Here is a 22,525-nt window from a genome sequence, read left to right on the forward strand (position 1 = left end):
ATTTATTTTATATATGAAACACCAAAAACTTTTCTACTTCTTGAGCTTCGTCTTTCTCACTCTCACTGTATCACACAGTTACAGAATTCTCTCTCTGTCTGTCCTCTTTTTTATTCTGCAAAATGAAGCCCATAACCAATCTTGTTCGGTAAGGCCTAACGGTTTTTACCAACAAAAAGACACAAACACTAAGAAAAATGGGCAAAGCATCAAAATGGTTTCGGGGTCTTCTCGGGCTCAAAAAGTCCGATCCTTCTTCAGCACCTCAAAAACCTCCCAAAGAGAAAAGAAGATGGAGCTTCGTCAAATCCTACAGAGAAAAGGACCACCATAACCACCATCATGTCTCCAAACCCATTGAAGAAACTACAACTGCAAGACCCACCAACGCGTACGGCAGCCAAGCTTCTTCGGTGTCTTTGTCCGCCACGCACTCGACGACGGCGACGGAGATCTCCAACGGAACTGCCGTCGTCGATCCCAACAAGCACGCAATCGCCGTCGCAGCTGCCACCGCCGCGGTGGCGGAGGCTGCCGTGGCTGCTGCTCAGGCGGCTGCTGCCGTTGTCAGGCTTACTAGCAGCGGTCGGTGCCCGAGCAGCAACAACCCCACGGCGTACGTTAGTGGCCGAAGTGTTGGGATTCGTGAAGAATGCGCTGCCATTAGAATACAATCAGCATTCCGAGGCTGTTTGGTTCGTATTCTCAGATTAATTCCATTTGTCATCAAATTTCTTTAATTATATATTATAATTATTATTATTGTTATTATCTTTTCTTTTTTTATTTGTCATAATTATTATTATTTTTTTTTCGATTTTTGCTAATGCCCGGTTAGTTTGATTTGCCGTTAAATTGTTTTTATCATGTTATCACGGGATTAACAACGGCCTAATTTACATTTTCACACTTTAAACTATATCTGGGAAACCGACGCGTGTCCTGCCTTGCGCCATTTTTTAATATATATATATTTTTAAATTTTTTTATGGGTTTCGAAAAACGTTTTTGACACTTTCATGGCTGTCATAATCGTGTTTTTGAAGCATGTTAAGCATCGAGAAAAGTTTCCTTTTCTATATATATATTTTTACTTTCTTCTTGAGTAAAGTAAACCCAAATTTTGGGTACGACGTCGTTTGCCTGGTTTGTTGTTACTGCAAAACAAAAACACAATATTTTCTTTCATAAGTTTCTTTTATATTGCTCACCCCACTTTGAGCTGTCCTCTCTTTGTCTCTTTGCTATAAACCACAATACGTGCAAAAACTTGCACTAGTAAATAGACCCATTACCTTTTATCTTTTATATAAGAAGAAGACCCATTTTCAAGGTTACTGAAAGGCAAAGCTGCTATCATACACAGGGGGTGCTCATTGTACCTTCTAAGAAACCGTGTGGACCTCAGTTTTGGCTTTCCTTGCATATATATTATTATACATGACCCGTCTTTGTTGTAATGGCGTTTTCACAGAATTAATAAGGCCCATAGTTGGTCTCTGTATTCCTTTTTGTGTTAAATGTTTACTTGCTCGATTGCGTCATTTTTTGTTTCTACTTATGGGGCTTTGTAGGTAATTGGTAAATTCCATACACTTGCTAAATTCGTCGGCCATTAAAATATGGAGATGAGTTGGTGAATTTTGAAAGCAATTTTTCATGGTTGTTGTATGTATTTTGTTTTTATTCCTCTGTACTTTTGCTTACTTTTTTAACTTGAAACTGGTTTGTCTAATTTCTCTTCCTTGTAACTTTTTGTTGTTAAAGATGAACATTTACTTTTTCAAGTTTGTATTTTGGAGGGTGTTTTTTTTTTCTTTTCCTTGTGATGTTTTGAATGATTGCTTATACAGTATATTGCAAAAGCTTAAAAGGGGTTTTTTCAAGATTCTGAATTTCTGATTCAGTATAAAAGCTAAAGCTGTTCAAAAGGGTGTTTATTAATTTCTAGGTTAGCTTTAAACACTTTATGTCTAAGAGCGTACTTGATAGCATGAGAGTTTAAATGTAGAAAATTAATGTGTTTTAAGTTTATCAACCACTATTATAATAAAAAAAGCAGCCTTTAAGGCCTGATATTGCTCACATTTCAACTCCACGTTCTGTTGAAAATTTGGACCATGTCCTATCCGAAGCCCAAAGGGTGGGGTCCTTGCCTTAAGAAAGTTTGGTATTCGCTATTTACCTTAAACAGAATTTTTGTATTGACTTTTAAAAGTTGGGGTAGTTGGGCGCTTCAGTGATGAATTAAAACTTGCAGACATCATGGTCAAAGTAAATGGATAGCATACTTTTTTTTTTTTTTTCCCCCCTGTTATTTCTTTTAGTTCTTTATAGGGCTGCTACTGAAATGTCCTTGTCTTGTTGATGGTCTTGTCAGACATTTATTTCATGTTTGGCTCAGAAATGAGTTCTTTTAGGCGCCTGGTGTGTTCAAATTTCCATGTCAATCTGATGAATTCTTCTTCCTTGGCGCCCTTTTTATAAAAAGGCCTTTTCCCTTCAATGCAAGGTTCTTCAATTACTCATCTAAACAGTGTGATAGTGATAATGTACCTTGTCTCTTGGTGTAGATAGTTATGTAACTTTAATAAGCCTTATCATATTGGTGATGGTTGCCAATATGTTAAGATGGTATAAAGAAATTTTCATCTTATTTTGCGTTAAGTTCGCATATTAAGTTGGTTGGTTACTTTAATATCCTTGAAGGCAAGGAGAGCGTTGCGGGCATTGAAAGGATTGGTGAGGCTTCAGGCATTAGTAAGAGGCCATATTGAGAGGAAGCGGACAGCGGAATGGCTGCATCGGATGCAAGCATTGTTGCAAGCACAGTCGCGTGCACGTGCTGGGCGGTCCCAAATTGCAGATTCCTCAAATTCAAGTGGCAAATCTTCTCGTTTTCAACATCCTGTAAGCTCAAATTCACTCTTTTTTTTTTTTTTTCCCTCCAATATTTTTGAGTTTCTCGACCCATCACTTTTATTTGAAATGTCTTTAAGAAGTAAAGTTCTATGTTTTATGGTATGTGGGCTCCTTTACTTTACGAGTCTAGAAGACTTTTCGGGTGCATAGAATTTATGACTGTTTTTAAAAAAAAATGTGATTTGGTGAGAGAACTAAAAACCTCCATACATTTAAACTTAATCATGAGCACTATGTAATTAATATGGTAGAATTTAACAACTTAGATGCCTAAATCTTTTATGTACAATGAATGTTTAAAAAAAAAAAAAATTGTAGATACAGTGCTTTGACTTTGTTTCCTTCGCTGGTCCTCAAGTTTTAGCCACCTGTTCATAACTGTCTAAGGGCATCAAGAGCTACTTTTTTTTTTAAAGGAATTTTTTATGTTATTCGGTTAGAAAAGCTTGCCAAATACTAATAGATGGATCATTATTAACAGAAGTATTTGATATGAAATTTCAATATTAATAAACTTCTGAGCAGTAATTTCTATAAGAATTTTTAGTTGCATTAATTGTTAAGTTGATGACCAGAAGTCTCTCATATTATATATGCAGGGACCGACAACCCCTGAAAAGTTCGAACATTCCATCAGGGCTAAGAGTACAAGAAGTGATCAATCATCACCACTAAAGGTGTGTCCTGAGCCTAAACTCTTCCTCTCTTAATATGTTTATGTTGATAGAGGTACCATCATGTGTAATTTTGTTTACTAATGCTTTTATCCAAAATGCAGAGAAATGGCTCCAAATCAAGTAGCAAGGCCTTTGGTGAACAAGATAAGGCAAACTTAAGTTGGAGTCGGTCAGATAGTCGCTCAGATGAACGATCATGGCATCATAAAGGCTCATTAGTAAAGAATGGTGGAGCAGATGATGAAAAGAGTGACAGGATACTTGAAATCGATACCGGGAAACCCAATGCAACGCTTAAAAAAAGAAATCTCTTCCCCTCTGACCAGAATAGTCATAGCTTCACCACTTCAAGAGACTCCACAACCCATCAAACGGTTCCAAGTCCATCTTCTTGCGAAGTACAATCTTTAAGCCCACTGAAATTCAACTATGATCCAGAAGACATCTTCTGCACCGCAAATAATAGTCCACAGTTCTACTCTGCCTCATCTAAGGGTGGCTGCAGCTCGAAGAGGAGTCCCTTTACTCCAAGTAAGAGTGATGGCTCAAAAAGTTACTTAAGTGGCTACTCAGATTGCCCAAGCTATATGGCATACACTGAATCTTCCAAGGCTAAGGTTAGATCTCTTAGTGCTCCAAAGCAGAGGCCTCAGTATGAGAGATCTAGTTCAACAAAGAGGTATTCTATTCATGCATTTGGTGAAACAAGGTCAAATGCACAGAGGATCTCTGTCTTGCATGCAAACTTTACAAACAAAGCCTATCCAGGATCTGGTCGTTTGGACCAGCTTGGTATGCCTGTGGGTTACAGATGTTGATGTTTTTGTTTATTTCAAAGTGTTTTGTTTAATTTTGTTTTTAATCTAATTTGGCTAACTGATGTACTATGTTTAAGTACTTGAAATGTGCAAGAATTTTATGATTATATAAAGATATATTTTGTGACTTTCATGTTTTACAACTCAATGAAATGTTTATCGCAAGTCACTTTGGGAAAATGCGGTGAAAATCCAACATGTTCATGTTATGGAAGTGTTTGTCGTTTAGATAATTTAAGAAAGGTTATGAATTGTATTCTTTGTAAAGTTAATTCTATTGGGTAAAAAGAGAAACTCTGAAAATATTTATTTCGCGGCCAAAACATTTACTGTACGTACCATAATTCTACTGTTTATATATGTTAATTCATAACGGCATCTCAAAAACTTGGATTTAATTTATAATCGAAGTGTGTGTTGGTGGTATAAAAAGAACTTGATCGATTACAGTTGTTTCCAGATATTTACTTTTATAGAAATTTGTTTCTGTTTTGACCGAGTTTAGGTATGCTAAATTTATTGAAAATAAAAATTGAAGTCGTACAGGTGTCGAGGTGTCGTGGTGTAGTTGGTTATCACGTCAGTCTAACACACTGAAGGTCTCCGGTTCGAGTCCGGGCGACGCCATTATTAAATTGATAATTTATTAATTTATTTTCCAGTAAATTACTTTTACAAGTATATAGAAGTAGGGGTGGGCTCGGCTCGGTTCGGTTTTGTGAACTTTTTTAAATCGAATCGATCGGTTCGGTTTGGGTTGGGTACAAAACCGAATCGAACCGACCGTTACATTCAACCCAAACCGAACCGAACCGAATGAATATTTTTCGGTTTGGGTTGGGTTCACGGGTTGGGCCGGGTTGGGCTTTCTGATGGGCTTCGGCCCAAATTTTTTTATTTTTGGTTTAGGCCGGTTTGAGCCTTATGATGAGCTTCACTTTCAGTCCAATTTTTTTTATTTTTGGTTTGGGCCAGTTTGGATCTCATGATGGATTTCGGCCCAAATTTTTTTTATTTTTATTATTTTGAGATATGGGTCGGTTCGGTTTGGGTTGGATAAATTTTTTACCCACCCGTAACCCGAACCGAAAACCACGGGTTCAATCCATATGTAACCGAACCGACCCGCTTAACAGTTAAAAACCAACCCAATCCGACCCAAATAGTTCGGTTCGGACGGGTTGATCGGTCCGAGTCGGGTTTTGCCCAGCCCTATATAGAAGAGCCTGAATCCCAAGCAAAGAGTGAACTTGTTTCACAAAGTTTTGTGCTTATTAGAAATTTAACAGGAGCATAGCATTACCTGCAACATGCTTAGTTCTCTATTTCACCAAACGCTAAAAAAAACCAACCAGACAAAAAGCTATAAATGGAGGAAACCACCCAGTTAAAAGTCCTCCATTGTTGGCAAATATACTGTAAATATGATCAGATTTGCAGCCCACATCCACACCAAATGATAAACCAATATATAGCCTCTAAGTAAGAAAAATAAACCACAAAAAATAAGATCTTATAATAAGAAAGTAGAAAAGCCCTCGTAAATATTCTGGTTAGTAAGAAGCCTCATATGAGATATAACATTGCTCCAAAAAGTCCAAACATAGCTCTAAAAGCACCGATAGAGAACTTGTGTTGAAGGAAAAGATCAGAAAACAGTAAGCTCCAACAAATTCCGGACAATAGGTAGATTATCCTCACTGCCAAAAACACACCACATCAAAAATTATAATGTGATATTTTCAACCAAAAAAAAAAAAAAAAAAAAGACAATTGCTAAGAAAACTAAAATGGGCATCAAATTTATTTACCACATACATATGACTATATAAATATATATATATATATATATATATATTTATGAAGATATGACTGCATATTAGCGGTTGAAAAATTCATACTTATTAAAATATATATATATATATATATATTACTAAATTATTTACCATATAATTTGATAAATAATTTGTTACCACTATCATTATTAAAAATATTTACATATGATATATTGATGGGGGTAGAAAATATACCATATCCAAGTTGCTTCTGAAATTGGATCATAATACAGACCAAATTTAACATGTTTGCTAGAAAGTGGATGATACCAGCATGAAACCAAATACAAATAATAAGTCTGAATCCTAGATGCCCATGGACAAACTTGTACCACTCCAAAGCTCCCAATTTCTTCAATCTGTGAAAAAGTAGGAGAGCAAAATATATAGTACTTTCAAAATGACCAACATATTTGGTAATAAAAAAAAAAATTATATTCTTTCCAAGTGTGAGGAAAATTAATGAATGTAGCAGGGAATTTACTCAGAAGAATCAGCAGGAAGAAGTAGTGGGTTTTCCTTGAGAAACTGAAATGAAAACATGCCAAGAAATTTGGCCATTATCCAATCTTTTTCAAAGCCAAAATTATTACTAATGAAGTAGGAAACTAAACCAATTACTGTAACATATATTATTAACTCCATCTTTGCTCTGAGGAAGTCCATCCTAATCTCTCCTGTCTATGAGTTTTCTTTTATATATATTTGGAAATAATAATAATATATAGTTACAGAAGTAAACGGGAAGGAAGACTTCAAGCCAAAAAAAAAAAATAAAGGGGGGTGGGGGGTGTGGGAAGGAAGACTTTGGAGTTATATGCACGTTATTGAAGAAAAAATAGAAGAAATTAATGGACAATTAGTGAATTCGGTGGTGGACTTGACCATGGACGGCTTGTACGTGTTCGACTGGGTATTCATTTAGTCAACGATCAAAAATATATAACTTGTTCTTCACGTAACGCTGTTAAATCAAATAGTAATCAAATTAATATTGCATTATTCCATAAGGGTAGTTGTTACATCAGAAAAGACCAATATTAAATTGGTTCTAGTTCTTGAGAACTCGTTTTAAGCGTTGCAATAATCATTCAAATATATATATATATATATATATATATAAAGATAAATCATTCAAACATTCACAAGAAATTACAAGTAAACCAGGTCACTTATCCAGAAAACAAATTTTGTGTTAGCAGGATTTAACAATCGAGTAAAAAAAAAAAAAAAAAAGGATAATTACACTTAACTATCCTATATTATTAAATATTGATAAAAAAATATAAAAAATGATAAAAATTATAGAAATTTATTTTAAAAAATAAAATTTTTATTAAAACTTCAGGATTAGCTTAATTAATTAATTAATTATCAAATTAATTATAAAAATTACAAAAATTATTAAATGGATATTATATTTTTCTTAATTGATCAATTTTTAATAAACATTAATGGTTATAAATACACTATTATTAATAAAAAAGTAAAAAAATATATATTTGATAAAATTATTTATTAATTAAGATATATATCATAGCTATTATGATCTATATATTTGATAAATATCATTTAATACCATAAAACAAGTTCTAGATGTTGAAAATTATTGGACTATTTTTCATTATCATTTTAATTAAAATATAAAATGTAAGAAATAATTAATAAAAAATTTATCTCCTTGATAACTACGGATGTAATTGTTAATATACCAACAGTGTAAATCTCTAATATTTGAGTTTGTAGAGAATATAGTTCCTACATATCTTTCAATTTTTGTTTATACTCTAATTTTTTTTTTATCTATTTTACTATATTTATACAAATATTAAATTTATTATTGTAAAAAAAATATAATAATTGGTAGGTAGACTTGTGAATTGTGACACTAATTTTCTCTAAGAATATGATAATTAGACTTATTCAAAGTTCAAATTTTGGTATAGTTTGAAATATCCAAAATTTAAAATATAAAAATATTCACAAAAGTACAAAAAATTATCTAATATCAATAAAAAATCATAAAAATAGATATTAATGGAACTTTATTTTAAGAAACATAAATTTTTATTAAAACTCCATGATTGGTTTAGTTAATTAATTAATTATCAAATTAACTATAAAAATTACAAAAATATTGAATGGATATTATATTTTTTTTAATCAATTAATTTATAGTAAACGTTAATAAAAATAGATAAACTAATTATTAATAAAAAATGCAAAAAAATACATGTTTTAAAAAATTATTTAATAATTAAAATATAAAGAACAAATATTGCATTTATATTATATTTTATAAATGCCATTTAATAAACTCATAAATGGTTGAAAAGTGTTATTCTATTTCTCATATTATTTTAAGATGTAAAATATAAGAAGTGATAATTAAAAGATATATCTTCTTAATAAATTTGGATATAATTGGTCATATGCCAACAATGTGAACATTTGATATTTGAGTTTGTACAAAATATATTTTCTGCATATCTTTCCATTATTGTTTACTTTCTAATCTTATCCACTTTATAATATTTATAAAAATATTAAATTTATTATTGTAAAAAAAAAAATACAATAATGGATAGGTTGACCAATAACTTATTACACTAATTTTCTTCAAGAATATGATAGGTATATTTGTCTAGTATACTTTTGGACATAGTTTGTTAAATGTGAATTTTTTTTTATTTGCTTAATTATTGGAAGGAAATTAAAAGGTATATATATATCAATAATGTTAATTTGATTTTTTTTTTACCAAGCATAAATAATATTTATAAATATTTTCAATAATTTTTTTTAAAAATATAGATATTTATAAAATTTTCATGAATTTATGTGAAAATTTCATGAACATTTTAGAAATTTCTATGAAAATTATGAAGAAATATTGAAAATTTCAATGGATGTTAAGAAAATTATATTTGTTTCCATTTAAAAGATAAATTTCATTTCTATATATTAGAAAAATAGAAATTTTAAGAAAATTTTGTGAAAATTTTAATTTTTTAATCTATGAGCTTGTCTAGTATAATTTTGGACACTATTTGTTAAATGTGAATTTTTTTATTTTTATTTGTTTAATATATATATATATATATATCAATCATGTTAAATTGGCAAAATTTTTTTATTAAACATTAATAATATTTATAAAATTTTTAGATAAAAAAATTTTAAAAAATTCATAAATATTTTTAAAATTTCTATGAAAATTTTATGAAAATCTAAGAAATTTCTATAGAAATTATGGATTTTTAACCAAATTGTAAAAGATTTGATGTTAGCATTATGAAAAAAAAATTTATGAAAATTATAGAGAAATATAAAAAATTTTGATGAATATTATGAAAGTTATATCCAGCTAACCGTTCTTTTTGTATGTCGGAAAAATTAAAATTTTGTGAAAAATTTTGAATTTTTAAATTATAGTCCATGGGATCCAAGTATGAGTGTTTAATTTATTTTTCAAATTTTCCCATTTATAAATTCAAAAAAATTCCAAAAACCCAAAAAAAAAAAAAAAAAAAAACCAAAAAAAAAAAATCAAATGTTCAAAAAAAATATTCAAGAACTCAAAAACTACTAGATGGTAAAAACAAATAAAAAAATTCCAAGCATACGGTAACAACAGATTTATAGTGAAAGGTAGTCAAAGAATGTTTACTATTATGGACATCAAATAAGCTGGAAAAAAGAGTTGTTAATTTCCACATTTCTATTTGGTCAGCATGCATACAAGCTCAGGTTATGGAGTCAGCTACAATGGTTATTTCCGTTCTCTCATATGAATAGTATTACCAATATCCACAATTTACGATTTTTTTTTTTTTTTTTTTTTTGTGACTTTTCCCTATGCTCTGTCACCAATAGATTCGAATCCACGTTTTGTTGGCATGAATGGTGGTGCTCAAACCAATGAAGCTACCATATTCATTTCACAGTTTACAACTTTTTTAATAAGAAAGTTAGATACTAAATTTTTTCACAAATATGCTTCCAGATTAACATATAAAATTATAATATAATGTCACATTCCCACGGAATTTGAGGAATATTACCATAAGCATATTTTGAAAACTAAAGCATTCAAACTTTTTTCACTTAAAACAATACACAGATTTACCGTGGCATTAGTAATAATAATCTCAGGCTGTGTGCCTACCTCCAAATAGAGCTGTGGAAATTAACTACTGTATCAATGTGTGCCTATCTCCAAATAGAGCTGTGGAAGTTAACTACTGTATCAAACTTACTCATTGCCTTTGATTATCTTGCACTATAATTGTATTGATCTTTCTGTTTTAGTAAGTTTTTTAAGATGTTATGTTTTTTAAGTATGGTTTGCAAAAAATATGTATAGAACAATTTATTATTTAAGAATTTCAACGCAGTTATTATCATTGGTGCTTCACATGCTAAATGTTGTTGCCAAAAATTGATAATCCATGTTGGACACCATTCTTTATTATTGGTAACTCTGTGAATTTGTAAAACATTAAAAACAACGCAGTCAAAAAGTGAAATATACTCCAACGCTCAAATCAGATAAGTGTTTGGATTCGGAAAAATATGTTTATAGTTATGACCAAAAAAAAAAAAAAAAAAAAAAAAAAAAAAAAAAAAGAAAAAATAATGTTGTGTTAAATATTGTGCCTTTGGAATAAAAAGATATAGTAAGATTATGAAAATTGGCCCACACACTATGCTTGGACTTGGGAAGCCCTGCCATTTGATTTTCAGCTTCTTCTTTTTCTCTGTTTCTTCCTTTTCCTCTGTTTCTACCTTTTTTCTTTTCCTGACTTTCCTGACTTTTTGATAAATGAATTAATGATCAAGATTATACATAAATAATTTTCCTTTAATTAATTGCATTTGTTAATTGCAGTTGAATGCACAATATACATTAGGCGGAGTTGCAATTTGGTATTTATGGACCAAACAACCTTAGATGTAGTGTAAAATTATCTGGAATCCATCAACCAAAAAAAAAAAAAAAAAAAAAAAAGAGACTTGATGCTCACTGTTTCACCAACCCAAATTATATTGTTCACTAAACTTAAACAGGCTAGTTTTGTATATTTAGCTCTCATTCTTATCGACCACTCCATAATCCCTGGAAAAAAAACTTAAAAGTTATACTAATGTATAGTAGTTAATGGTCACGGGCAATGTACACCAAATAACCAATAGTTTGTAAAGACTGGGCTTTTATAAAATAATTGATATATGTATTATGTGGCTTTTTGCTTTTTATAAAATAATTGATACGTGTTAGATTATGTATGGCTTTTTGCACCATATATAAGTTTTTCTCCATAATCCCAAGTGTTAAAAAGATACATTTTGCAACACCCCTTAGTCTTACCAGCTTAGTTAATTTTTTTTTATCTAAGTCAGTTACAGAAAGATCAGATTTGTTTCTGTCTCTTCAAAGCTCTTCCTATGGTCTTTTCCCCTCTATATCTTCCCTATTGATTAATAAGTGCAATATTTCTGTCCGTGCTTCCTGCGTCCCTTTGGACTATTTAGCGAAATTTTACCCCAGCTACTAGAAACTGGAGCATTTACACTAAAAAATTTAGCTGCTAATTTGTGGAGTTCTTTCTAGTGAAAAGATTGATCTTCTTTATTTTCTGTTCTCTATGTCCCTCATCTCTTCCGCTTCCTCTTCCTCTTGAGCTTGTGGGCTATGCAACTTTGCTAATGTGTTTTGGTTGGTTGTGTTTGTATTAGCAGTAAGCCCTTCCAGTATAAATGGTCCATTTATTAAGTAGCTCTGGTAACATTTCTCCTCCGAGACCAAGAAGAACACAAGAAATACCAAAAGAAATATTGATCTGAAATACTTAAACTAATAAATACAAAAGAATATATATATATATATATATATATATATATGCTGTAATCCCCTGTTCCCTGTCAATTCAAGCATGTAAAAAGTGAAATCATCCAGGTAATAGTAATACAAACATTTAAAATACAATAAATATGAATTATCCAGGTCATAGTAATACAATCATCCAGGTAATATGAATTAATGATCAAGTTTAATAAACTTTTAATTTTACTAGTTTATTGAGTTTATGGGAAAATTACCCTTTTGTTGCACATGCCCTTTTGCTTCTTTTCTTTTCGTATTTTTTTTTTCCCAAGAACATATAAATAACCATAAATTAATATTGCTATGAAAGGCCTTCATCCATAAACAACAACAACAATAATATTAAAAAACAAAATAAAATAAGAAAGAAAGAAAAACACAAACGAACCTAGAGAGTTCTAAAGAATAATCAAGAGAGAATACTAATAAATTATGAGAATTTAGAAGCCAAATATAGATACTATACCAACAGAGAGAATACAGCTCTGTTCTCCTGGGGAGACCTTGATGATTTATATACTTTTCCCTTAAAACAAATAAAAATAAAAAATAAAACCGTTATGAACAAGATGGATTTTGTTTTTTATTTGTTCTTCAGCTGCATGATTCCCTCTATATCCCTCCAATTCATTAAGTGTAACATTTCTGTTCGTGCTTCCTATGTCCCTATGGACTATTTAGATCAATGCAATCGGAACCTAATAAGATCATTCCACATTACCCTCGAGTATTACTAAAAATTTTATGTGAGATTATTTATTTGACATCTTTGCAAGTAAGTGGCAGACAGTTGTACAAATGATGAGTCTCAATTCTAGATGCCCATGCACAAACTTGTACCAGCTCCCAGTTTTTTCAATCTGTGAAAGTAGGACAGGAAAATTTAAACTGCTTTTAAACGACCAACATATTTGATAAACCATTGTTTATTTAATTTAAAAAACATATTACTGTTGATTTTAGCATGAGGGAAATTAGTGTATGTCGCAGGGGAATTTCTTCTTCTTGAGCTTGTAGGCTGTGCAGCATTGCCAATATGAGTCTTGGCAGGCTGTGGTCAAATTAGCAGCAAGCCCTTTTTGTATAAATAGTCTATTTATTGAGAAGCTCTAGTAACATTTCTCCTCCGAGTCAAAACAGCCAAAGAAACACCAAAAGAAATATTGACTTGAAAAACTTAAATTAATAGGTATTCCATACTTATTTAACACTTTCCTTTAAAGAAAAAATAAAATGAAATTTATTACAAGATCGAAGTTCTGAATGGCCCTACTTTTTCACTTTCTCTCAATTCAGGAATGTACATAAGCGAAAGCACCCAGGTAATACAACAATTATAATACAATAATTAAAAAAAAAAAAATACAACTAATTAAAGCACTCCAATTTTGGCAAAGAGGTAAGCATGGCTGAAAGATCAGCCGCTAAGTTGGTGGTAGCGGTTACTATAAATATGAACAGATCTGCAGCCTACATCCCCAGTCAGAAGATAAACCATCAAAACCTCTATCTAAAGAAACATGAACAAAATAAGATCTACGGAGAAGCTCCGGTCCAATAAGTCCAAACATAGCTTTGGAAGCAGCAACAGAGAAAATTGTGTTGAACAAAACAGTGCTGAGTCATGAGTCTCCATCCTATCTAGCGCTCGCTCCTAATTTCTTCAATCTGTGAAAGTGGGAGAAAATTTAGGAACTACAAAAAAGGAGAGACAGGAACTAATTTTCAAGTGTTAAAAAGGCAAATTTAGAAATTAAAAACACCCCTTTCAAGCAGCTTTCGTTTTTATACCAATCCTCTTTGAACTCGAGTCTTAAACTCTTAATCTTCTATTTGCAATCTCTTTATAGGACCTTGTGCCACAAAAGTACATTGCCAAATTTTAATCCCAAAATTTTGATGTTATAGTGTGCATAAAATACATATCACAAACTCAAATCAGAACAATAAAATGCATTAGTTATGAGCCAACTGTGATCATATGTCTAAATTCTCAAGTTAATTATCATCCATATGGGACTAACTACATTAATCTCTTATTTTCCATCAAATACCCAATATTGATCACAAAATGTTTAAAAGCTATCTATTGCAACACTGTGTGTCCATACCAGAGTTTAATTTTTGCTTTTGTTCTGTTGTATTCTGGAGGCAGCAAAATATTTTGTGTCTCTGCTTCTGGTGTCTCTCTCTGGACATTTTAGAGCAATGTTATCCCCGCTTCTTATAACAGGACTTATAATTCTTTGGAAAAATTTCTCCGGAACAGATACATCGTTAACTTATTCAGTGCATACCATGCATCACTGCTAGTTCTATAAGAAGCAAATCCTTACACTTATAATTTGACACATGACCATAACTTGACAATAAACCTATAAAACTTGCTAACTAAATATCACAATCTATTCCGTCAAAGAGAAAAATAATACAATCCATATCGAGCAATTTCAAAATCATCTTAAGTAAAGAGTACCACACCAGATTTTCTAAAGAAAAATCTAAGGCTCCCGAGTGTTTAGCTTGATAAAACAATGCTGTGCATGTTTGACTCAATGGTAGTACCGCTTCATGGAGAAAGATATTTGATGAGAACCTGTAGAGAAAATGATTAGTAGAAGGGACAAATTAGAAGAGAACACAGCCCGAAGCTAAGCCACATATTATACTTCGGTGTTTAACTTCTTGGTAGTAATCAAATAAATATTTCAAATACATGCATATTAGATGCGATTGTTCAACTAGATATAAAGATGTAATTACCCACATCATAGCTAAGTCAGAAACATATACTTGTAGGTGTTTAACCGTAAAATATACATATGCATTATTTTATATTTATCTTAATATATATTAATTAATCTATATATATTTTGGTAAATATTTATCTTTTTGGCTGAATATTTCATAGGATTTATCTACAATTATTTCCTTTAAAATGGCTCATAGAAGTTATTAAAGAAATTCATATTGATATCACAAAAACAAGTAATCCAATGTCAAAATAAGAAGAAAGACAAGAGGAAGAGAGAACTTCTCCAAACACCATTCATTTGAAGCTACATGCAGTGATGTCTGCATAGCTCACACGCATATTCTCCAAACCCTGAAACTCAAAAAGACACCACAAAATTCTCCTATATACATAGATATATACATGAAAAATCCATCAATATACTTTTCATAACAAATACTTCTATTTTCCCTCTGTGTGTATCATTTCAAACAAAAGACAAAGTTTTCCTTTACAAACTTACAATTTGTAAACTTGGATTACCACTAGCATACTACAAAATGCACGTTGTAAACAGAGCATATTAATTCCTATTAGCAGCAAAGCATGTCTTGGAGTTCTAGCACGAAATTGTTCCTTTTTTTCCTTCTTTTTGGCTCCTCAACATCCAATCGCTCTGCATCTTCTAAACAGTCACACAAGCTTGAGTTTCTTAAAATGTGATTCATCATCGTCTTCTTCCTCACTTCCACTTGATTCACAACATTCATTGAAGCGTCTCTTATTCTTCCTTTCAGTATCTGCATCACCTCTCTCTCTGTCTTCTTTGTACACAAACAGAAACGTAAACTACTTAATCTTCCAAAAATACTCATTTCTATTGCTGTTGACGCTGGGCCAGAGATGGAAAGAGGCCTCAGTGCTACAAGCGGAGGGCCAATTTAGTCTATCCATTTCTTCACGAGATTCCATACTCCATTTTGAAGATTGCAAAGTCGATTTTCCCACATACAACATGACCACATGACCACATGATATGATATCCAGATGGTTTAATAGTGGAGCCCTCCAACTTGAAATATTCTCCAGTGACGTTCAGCCTTTTGCAGACAAACTCAAACAAAGTGAATGGAAGCTCTGGTAAAGATTTTAATCTCTCACAATAGCACAGCGACAGGTGGAGCAATGACGGTGTAAGGAAAAAGTGAAATTGATATATTTCATATAATGAAGCAGTTATACAATATATACACTTGCAGCACAAATAAAATATTACACTTAAGAAAAGAATAATACAGAAAATAAAGAATAAGCTGTACAACCAATAACAAGATTATGATGCTGGAGAATTGGTCCTAAGAGTATTCAACGAAAACTAACAGAAGCATAGAAATTAACAACAAAAAAACTTCGTTGAAGCCCAGTAAGCAAACTAGTACTAAATCAGGTTATATAAACATAATATTGATTGAAGTCCTACAAGTTTGATTGGTGAACGACTTTGGAATTACATCTACTGGGTAGAGAAATTCATAAAAATTCGGGCCCTGTTTCATGAACTAGGAAATTAATCAATTTTGCTCAAAAATTATAAGAATCTCAACTAGTAGAGAAATAGACGTACATACATACATACAGTTGTTCCAAATTTTATACGAAACAGAATTTTAATTACTGCATGGTCTGGGAGTATGGTGGTGCATGTATTCTGATCCAATTATTCACAACCATAACAAAAGTTAAAATCATGAGAGAAACAAAAACCATTTCCAGTGATTTCCAGATCGTGTAACAGTGGAGCCCTCCAATTTGATATGTTCTCCAGTGACGTGCAACCTCTTGCAGACAAAACTAAAGCAAGGAATTGAAGAACCCAAGATTTCGGTAATCATTTTTCTCCCAAAATTATGCTTCATCCACATGGTGTTTGGATGAACTGATACAGTAAAAAAATGACAGATTGTTACCCTCTGCTCATTTCTTTTATTTGCAATCAAGAATTTGCACTAGTTCACCAAACACCATGCAGATCAAGCATTCTTTTCCTGAGAAAATTATTACCAAGATTATGGATTCACCAATTGCTTTGCCAACTGCGGGTGAAATTTCATCACCTATCTCTAGGTTGATGATCATCCATGAAAGTTGAGATTTGGTTAGCCGATAAAGCTGCATAGAGATAGCTAGGAAATTGATTACCGGTGTCCTCACCTGGGAAACTGAGAAACCTGCAATCACTTTGCTAGCTATCTACAAACTCATGCTTTCTTGAGAAGATAATTGTGAAGAGGAAATAGTAGCCATGGTTATAATTATTGAATGCAAAACGAAAGCTTCATTTATTAACTTTTCATAAATTTTATATATAAAATATATAAAGTTAATGGTGAAGCATATCCAACAACCATGTGGAAAACTAGAGAAAGTAATAGAAAATTGAATACCAGGATAATCTAGAATTAAAAAGTTAAAAACATGTGGCTGTGAAATAAAGTAAAAATCTAGTGGCTCTAGATCGATTAAAATCAGCCACAAAAACAACCGACTTATTGACTTCACGTGTAGTGTGCCAGCTGGCCACTTCGAACTAAGGTCATCTAATGTATAAAATAATGGTCTCTGTTTTTTCTGGGAGATTGATAGAGACAAGAGTATTTTGGAAGTATGCCCAAGCTATCCAAGCCAGCTCTCTGACAAGTGACAAGTGACAATAAAAAATTTTATACTATTATGAGCCTATTGATGAAAATGGTGTGCCAGTGTCACATATTTTATTTTCTATTTCATGCTCTCTCTCTCTCTCTCTCTATACACACTACTCAAATATGTATATGGAGTCTCTACTTGAAAATTCAGACTCAGATCAACGTCTGACTTTGACAGAATTTTGATAATTTGAAGTTCATGTTGGATGATTTCTGTTTAATTGGTATAACAGGAAAGCATGCATATAACTGACTAGAGACAGATACACTTCTTAAAATAGGAATACCAATATTTCGCGGTTCATCTATTTTGTAGATAATTGTTCAACCATACAAATCAACTAGGACAAAAGCTTCGTTGGATCCCAGTGGTTAAAGAAATTCATACTGCTATCACAAAAACAGGGCATTCCAGTGCCATGTTCAGATAAAAAGACAAGTGGAATTCGCATCAAGAACATGCAAACAAAATTAACATATGTCAGGATTTCCCAGTTCATGTCAATATTAGCATCTCTCCATCCATTAGAAGCCTAGCGTTATGGTATCTGAAAAGATGAGCCAAATTGTGGATAAACAAAATTAACATAAAAAAACATGTCGAGACTGCTCGGTTCATGTATTTCACAGACAAGTGCCAGAACCTTGAAAATTAACTATAACAATAGCTTTGTTGGACACCAGCACTACTATAAGCCTATGTTGCTCGGACTCGTGTGCGGATGTCAGGTACGAATATATATCTAAGAGTCGGATTCGTCAATTCTCAAAATTTAAGATACAGGAATACGAATGATAAATATCCAAAATTTGAATACGGATGCAAATACATTTGATAAAAATAAAAATAAAAATTATATAAATTTTTTTATCTTCATATAAATCATATCTATGGACAAATATTAACTACATATAATAAATAGAAAACTTGTAATGCTATCAAATTCTCATTTAATTAAACAAAAACAACCTAATGCATATTGAAGTTTAAAAAAGACTAAAATCCATTACATAACATAATTTAATCTAATTAAATAAAAATAACAAAAGTTACAAAGACTCTTAAATTCTTGAAAGTGCAAAAGTTACAAATCCACATATTCCTATCAATTCCTCTCTCTACTTTACTCGTTATCATTATACAATGTCATAATCTTCAACTCAGGTTCATTAAGTGAAAGTTCGGCAAACTCCACAATGACATAGTTATCCAAATCAGCTTTATCACCGCCTATAGAAATAATGAAACATATAAAAAATTAAACTCATTAATAGTTGGATTGATGATTAAAAAAAATTTAAAACAATTTTGTAATTATTTAAGTTCTACATAAAAAAAAAATAATGATAAAAAAGATTTAAAAAAGAAAAAAAACTTACATAAGTCCCAGTATTTTGTTGGCCCAATCTTGTATTCTTCTTCTTTCCTTGATATTAGGTGAAGATTGCAATGCACAAAAACAAGGTCTTCAGCTATACTACTCGTCAATTTATTTCTTTTGATACTTTGTATGTTGAAATAAGTACTCCAATTTCTCTCACAGCAAGATGAAGATGCTGGCTGTGAAAGCAATTTGAAGGCTAAAGCATGCAACAATGGTGTAGAAGCACTATGATTAGCCCACCACGACAATGGTTCCTTAAATATTCTCGCCGCAATAACATGTGGTTGATTGAAATAGTCAGAACCACTTGAGAAAACTCCAAATTCAGCATAAACCTTCCGCAAATCATTTGAATTTTGAAATAGTCTCTTGAAGCATTTGCTTCTATTGGTAGACACCTCTTGATCCTCATGTGGTGCTAACCTCATAATTCCATTATTTCCACCTTGGAGCCAAGCATCACAATAATACTTTGACACCAAAGAATGTGCCATACAATGTAAAAGGGTGTTGCTTTTGGCCCATCTACTCACCAAAATTTCATGAACAACATAAAAAAAAACTGAACTACCACTAATTAAATCTTTTCCTTCATGGTTAAATATAATTTTTTTCACTCTTTCAATCATAGAATCCCACATATCATAAATCAAATGCAAAACAGGAATATCTGTATCAGCAACCCGCAACATATCAAATATAGGTTCAGTAAAAGATAAAAAATAGTCTAACCTATCCCACCACTGATCATTAACAATGCATTGTTTCACTTCCTGTACTTTACTTTCAACATTTGCATCCCTATATGATTTCCATTCAGAATCCATTACCATATTTTCTAATGCTGTCTTCACTTCTTTTAGACATTTACTCATCACAATACTTGATGCAAACCTAGTATCAGCAATTCTTAACAAACTCAACTTAGAATATTTGTTGTATATAGATAATGCCATACTATGATTAACAACAAAATTTCAAATTATTTTCACATCAGACACTAAATCAGCAATCCATTTACAGTGGGTGTATTGATGTGATCTTTCAGATGGATCGCATATATTCTTTAAAGCCAAATTTAAGCTATGAACTACACAAGGAGTCCAAAAGATGTGAGGATACCTAGATTCAATGTGTAATCCTGCAGATTTGAAATTGCTTGCATTGTCAGTAATTATTTGAATAATATTAGCATCTTCAATTTGATTGATCACCTGTAGAAACAAAGAAGCCACATAGTCTCCACCTTTTATATTGCTGCTAGCATCAATTGATTTCAGAAACATTGCTCTACTAGAAGATGCAGCTATCATATTGATAAGAGGTTTTCTTTGTCTATCTGACCATCCATCAGAGACAATGGACACTCCCTTCTTCTTCCATGAATCTCTAATTGGCTGAAGCTTCCTATTAATATATTCTTTCTCTTATGCAAGTAAAAGTTGTCCTTAATCTGTTATATGTAGGAGGAGTGTAACCTGCCAAATTGCTGTTTGCTAATGTCTTTGAATATTACCTAAAATAGGGAGATTTTGCAAAATTGAAAGGTAATGCACTGGCATAGAACATCTTACCAGCTTCCTTGTCAGCAATATCACGTTGTGTAGTGTTGAAAGATTTTTTCCAAAGATCCAACCACAACTCCTTTCCTCTTTTTATGTTGCAACAAATCTGAACTGCTAGGTAAATTGATATACTTTGCCTTTTCTCTTTCATTGAACTCATCCTAAAATCTCTTGATTTCAACTTGGTCATGTTCTCTTTTTATTTGTTGAAGTAAATCACCTGCAACAACTTTGCAACATTCAACCCCATGACCTGGAATCCTAAGTAAATGAGCTTTCACCTTTGCATATGAACCCGTCACTTTTTTTCTGCAATAGTTGCAAGTCCAGCATCGGTTTCCACCTCCACCAACAGCTACATTGAGAACTTCGACATGGTTCCATAGAGATTTATCATCAAATTGGGATCCTTTAATAGAAGAAGATGGTCGCTATGGTGGTTTTCTTGTTCCTAATATCTCTGGTGTAGGGCTTGATTGATTCATTTGATAGTTTGATGATGATTAGCAGAGAGAAGAAAGTGGGTTTGAAAGAACTTTTGATAAATATTACTAAAAATTGCTATGGGGATTTTAGAGAAAAAAAGAAAAGAGTATTGATTGAGAAAGCTCTGTGTATTTTTATTGGAAAAATCGAATGAATATAAAGCCATCAGTTGAAACAGAGAGAAAGAGAAGTTGCAGAGACGAAGAAGAAGATCAGGCCCTTTCGCCTTCTATATTTTTATAATATAGAAATATTTTTTCTTTCGTCTTTTGGATAAATTATTTAATAAAACGCCTCCTGTTTTTTAGGTTGAAAAAGCATGCCACACTTAAATGCCATGTCTTCTCCTAGGTACCAATGGATGACAATTGACAAGTGACAATATAATATTTTTTTATTATTTAATGAAGTAGCATATATATTTAAATAATATTATTAATGATTATAATTATTATATATTTATAGATAAGTTATTATTCGTGTATTTCATATAGTATTTATTTAATAAAGTAGTACAGTATATTTAGATAATGTTTTAAAATATATTTATTATATATGACTAGATTAGTAATTATCCATATATTTCAAATTTATTATTATTTTTATTTGCCATAGCATGACCTATTAGATATATTATCATATGATATTATCTATTAGACATACTTATAAAATATGATTTCATATCATATAATCTGATATATTTATTTAATTAATGTTTGCATATTATTTGAAATATTGTTGCATTTCTATCATTGTAATAATTTTATTAGTGACTAGTGTTGTAATATTATATATATAATGCTATTAGTGACTGGTGTTGTAACACATACATACATATATATATATATGTGTGTGTGTGTGTGTAATTTTTATGCTCTCTGTTGTATGTTTATAAACATTGAAAGTAATTTTGATAGACAATTTGAATTCTTATGTTTTGTATTATATGTTTATAAACTTTGGAGTGATCTTGAAGGACAATTTAAGTTTATTAGATATACAAATTATAAAAGTCATAAAACTTAGGAATTAATTTTATATTTATAGGTTAGTTGAGTTAGTATTAGTTATAAAGCATATGATTACATGTGTAATTATAGCTTGCAAGTAAGAATTATTTACCATATAATAAAATCTAATTAGATTAATTGATAGAAATATACATTTGAAATAAAATCAATTCAACATTATAAGACAATAATGTTTTATTAGCTAATGTTATGTCAGAAGAAAACTATTAGGTCCATATTAGTATAGGAAAATTTTACATATAGATACAAATTAATTAACCTAATGATAGAAATCATGTCATAATTTTATTTACATTTAAAATATCACATGCTTTCAATATATATTGTAATTCATAAGAAAAAGTATGAGATGTTTTCAAAATGGAAATATGATATTAAAATTTTAATATATTATTATTTACAAAACTAAAAACATAATTCCAAATTATTATTAAACTTAATTTAAACTTTCTATGCTAGTTATATATATTTTGAATATTG

At 31.2% G+C, this 22,525-nt stretch overlaps 3 protein-coding genes, 1 long non-coding RNA gene and 1 other non-coding gene across 9 annotated transcripts; 2 read left to right on the forward strand and 3 right to left on the reverse strand.

Moving 5' to 3' along the window:
- LOC107430039 (protein IQ-DOMAIN 22) lies at nucleotides 1-4,544 on the forward strand. Its single transcript, XM_016040819.4, has 4 exons — nucleotides 1-695; nucleotides 2,710-2,910; nucleotides 3,522-3,599; nucleotides 3,701-4,544. The coding sequence occupies exons 1-4, from the start codon at nucleotides 198-200 to the stop codon at nucleotides 4,415-4,417; spliced, it is 1,494 nt and encodes a 497-aa protein (XP_015896305.1). The 5' UTR covers nucleotides 1-197; the 3' UTR covers nucleotides 4,418-4,544.
- A 426-nt stretch (nucleotides 4,545-4,970) lies between these two features.
- On the forward strand, nucleotides 4,971-5,044 carry TRNAV-AAC (transfer RNA valine (anticodon AAC)). The gene has a single exon. It is a non-coding gene; the product is annotated as a tRNA-Val (tRNA).
- Nucleotides 5,045-5,716: 672 nt separating this feature from the next.
- Nucleotides 5,717-6,967, reverse strand: LOC125419128 (RHOMBOID-like protein 2). Its single transcript, XM_048464394.2, has 3 exons — nucleotides 6,737-6,967; nucleotides 6,448-6,611; nucleotides 5,717-6,117 (listed from the first exon to the last, which is right to left on the reverse strand). Exons 1-3 carry the CDS (start codon nucleotides 6,916-6,918, stop codon nucleotides 5,984-5,986), a joined length of 480 nt encoding a protein of 159 aa, XP_048320351.1. The 5' UTR covers nucleotides 6,919-6,967; the 3' UTR covers nucleotides 5,717-5,983.
- Nucleotides 6,968-13,339: 6,372 nt separating this feature from the next.
- On the reverse strand, nucleotides 13,340-17,290 carry LOC125419084 (uncharacterized). 2 transcript variants are annotated; one of them, XR_009639385.1, is made up of 4 exons: nucleotides 16,638-17,290; nucleotides 15,186-15,251; nucleotides 14,251-14,735; nucleotides 13,340-13,807 (listed from the first exon to the last, which is right to left on the reverse strand). It is a non-coding gene; the product is annotated as an uncharacterized LOC125419084 (long non-coding RNA). The 2 variants fall into 2 exon arrangements; XR_009639386.1 differs by lacking the exon at nucleotides 15,186-15,251 and having other exon boundaries at nucleotides 16,638-17,288.
- Nucleotides 17,291-18,494: 1,204 nt separating this feature from the next.
- LOC125418979 (uncharacterized) lies at nucleotides 18,495-21,288 on the reverse strand. Of its 4 annotated transcripts, none has more exons than XM_060818377.1 (4): nucleotides 20,538-21,288; nucleotides 20,210-20,452; nucleotides 18,959-20,104; nucleotides 18,495-18,809 (listed from the first exon to the last, which is right to left on the reverse strand). In XM_060818377.1, the coding sequence occupies exons 3-4, from the start codon at nucleotides 19,917-19,919 to the stop codon at nucleotides 18,703-18,705; spliced, it is 1,068 nt and encodes a 355-aa protein (XP_060674360.1). In that variant the 5' UTR covers nucleotides 19,920-20,104; nucleotides 20,210-20,452; nucleotides 20,538-21,288; the 3' UTR covers nucleotides 18,495-18,702. The 4 variants fall into 4 exon arrangements, with proteins under 4 accessions (XP_060674360.1, XP_060674359.1, XP_060674358.1 ...); XM_060818376.1 differs by having other exon boundaries at nucleotides 20,178-20,452; XM_060818375.1 differs by having other exon boundaries at nucleotides 18,959-20,441.
- Nucleotides 21,289-22,525: the final 1,237 nt, after the last annotated feature.

Source organism: Ziziphus jujuba, chromosome 6 (genome assembly GCF_031755915.1).
Source record: "Ziziphus jujuba cultivar Dongzao chromosome 6, ASM3175591v1".
Lineage (NCBI taxonomy): Eukaryota > Viridiplantae > Streptophyta > Magnoliopsida > Rosales > Rhamnaceae > Ziziphus > Ziziphus jujuba.

What these genes read in the sequence shown, in the direction of transcription:
- LOC107430039 (XM_016040819.4), top strand. Translation starts at nt 198, where the DNA reads ATGGGCAAAGCATCAAAATGGTTTCGGGGTCTTCTCGGGCTCAAAAAG. An exon ending in CAGCATTCCGAGGCTGTTTG is followed by an intron (nt 696 to 2,709) that starts GTTCGTATTCTC and finishes ATATCCTTGAAG; the next exon opens with GCAAGGAGAGCGTTGCGGGC. An exon ending in CTTCTCGTTTTCAACATCCT is followed by an intron (nt 2,911 to 3,521) that starts GTAAGCTCAAAT and finishes TTATATATGCAG; the next exon opens with GGACCGACAACCCCTGAAAA.
- LOC125419128 (XM_048464394.2), bottom strand. Translation starts at nt 6,918, where the DNA reads ATGGACTTCCTCAGAGCAAAGATGGAGTTAATAATATATGTTACAGTA. An exon ending in CTTCCTGCTGATTCTTCTGA is followed by an intron (nt 6,612 to 6,736) that starts GTAAATTCCCTG and finishes ACTTTTTCACAG; the next exon opens with ATTGAAGAAATTGGGAGCTT. An exon ending in TCAGAAGCAACTTGGATATG is followed by an intron (nt 6,118 to 6,447) that starts GTATATTTTCTA and finishes TGTTTTTGGCAG; the next exon opens with TGAGGATAATCTACCTATTG.
- LOC125418979 (XM_060818375.1), bottom strand. Translation starts at nt 19,919, where the DNA reads ATGGCATTATCTATATACAACAAATATTCTAAGTTGAGTTTGTTAAGA. An exon ending in AACAAAATACTGGGACTTAT is followed by an intron (nt 18,810 to 18,958) that starts GTAAGTTTTTTT and finishes TTATTTCTATAG; the next exon opens with GCGGTGATAAAGCTGATTTG.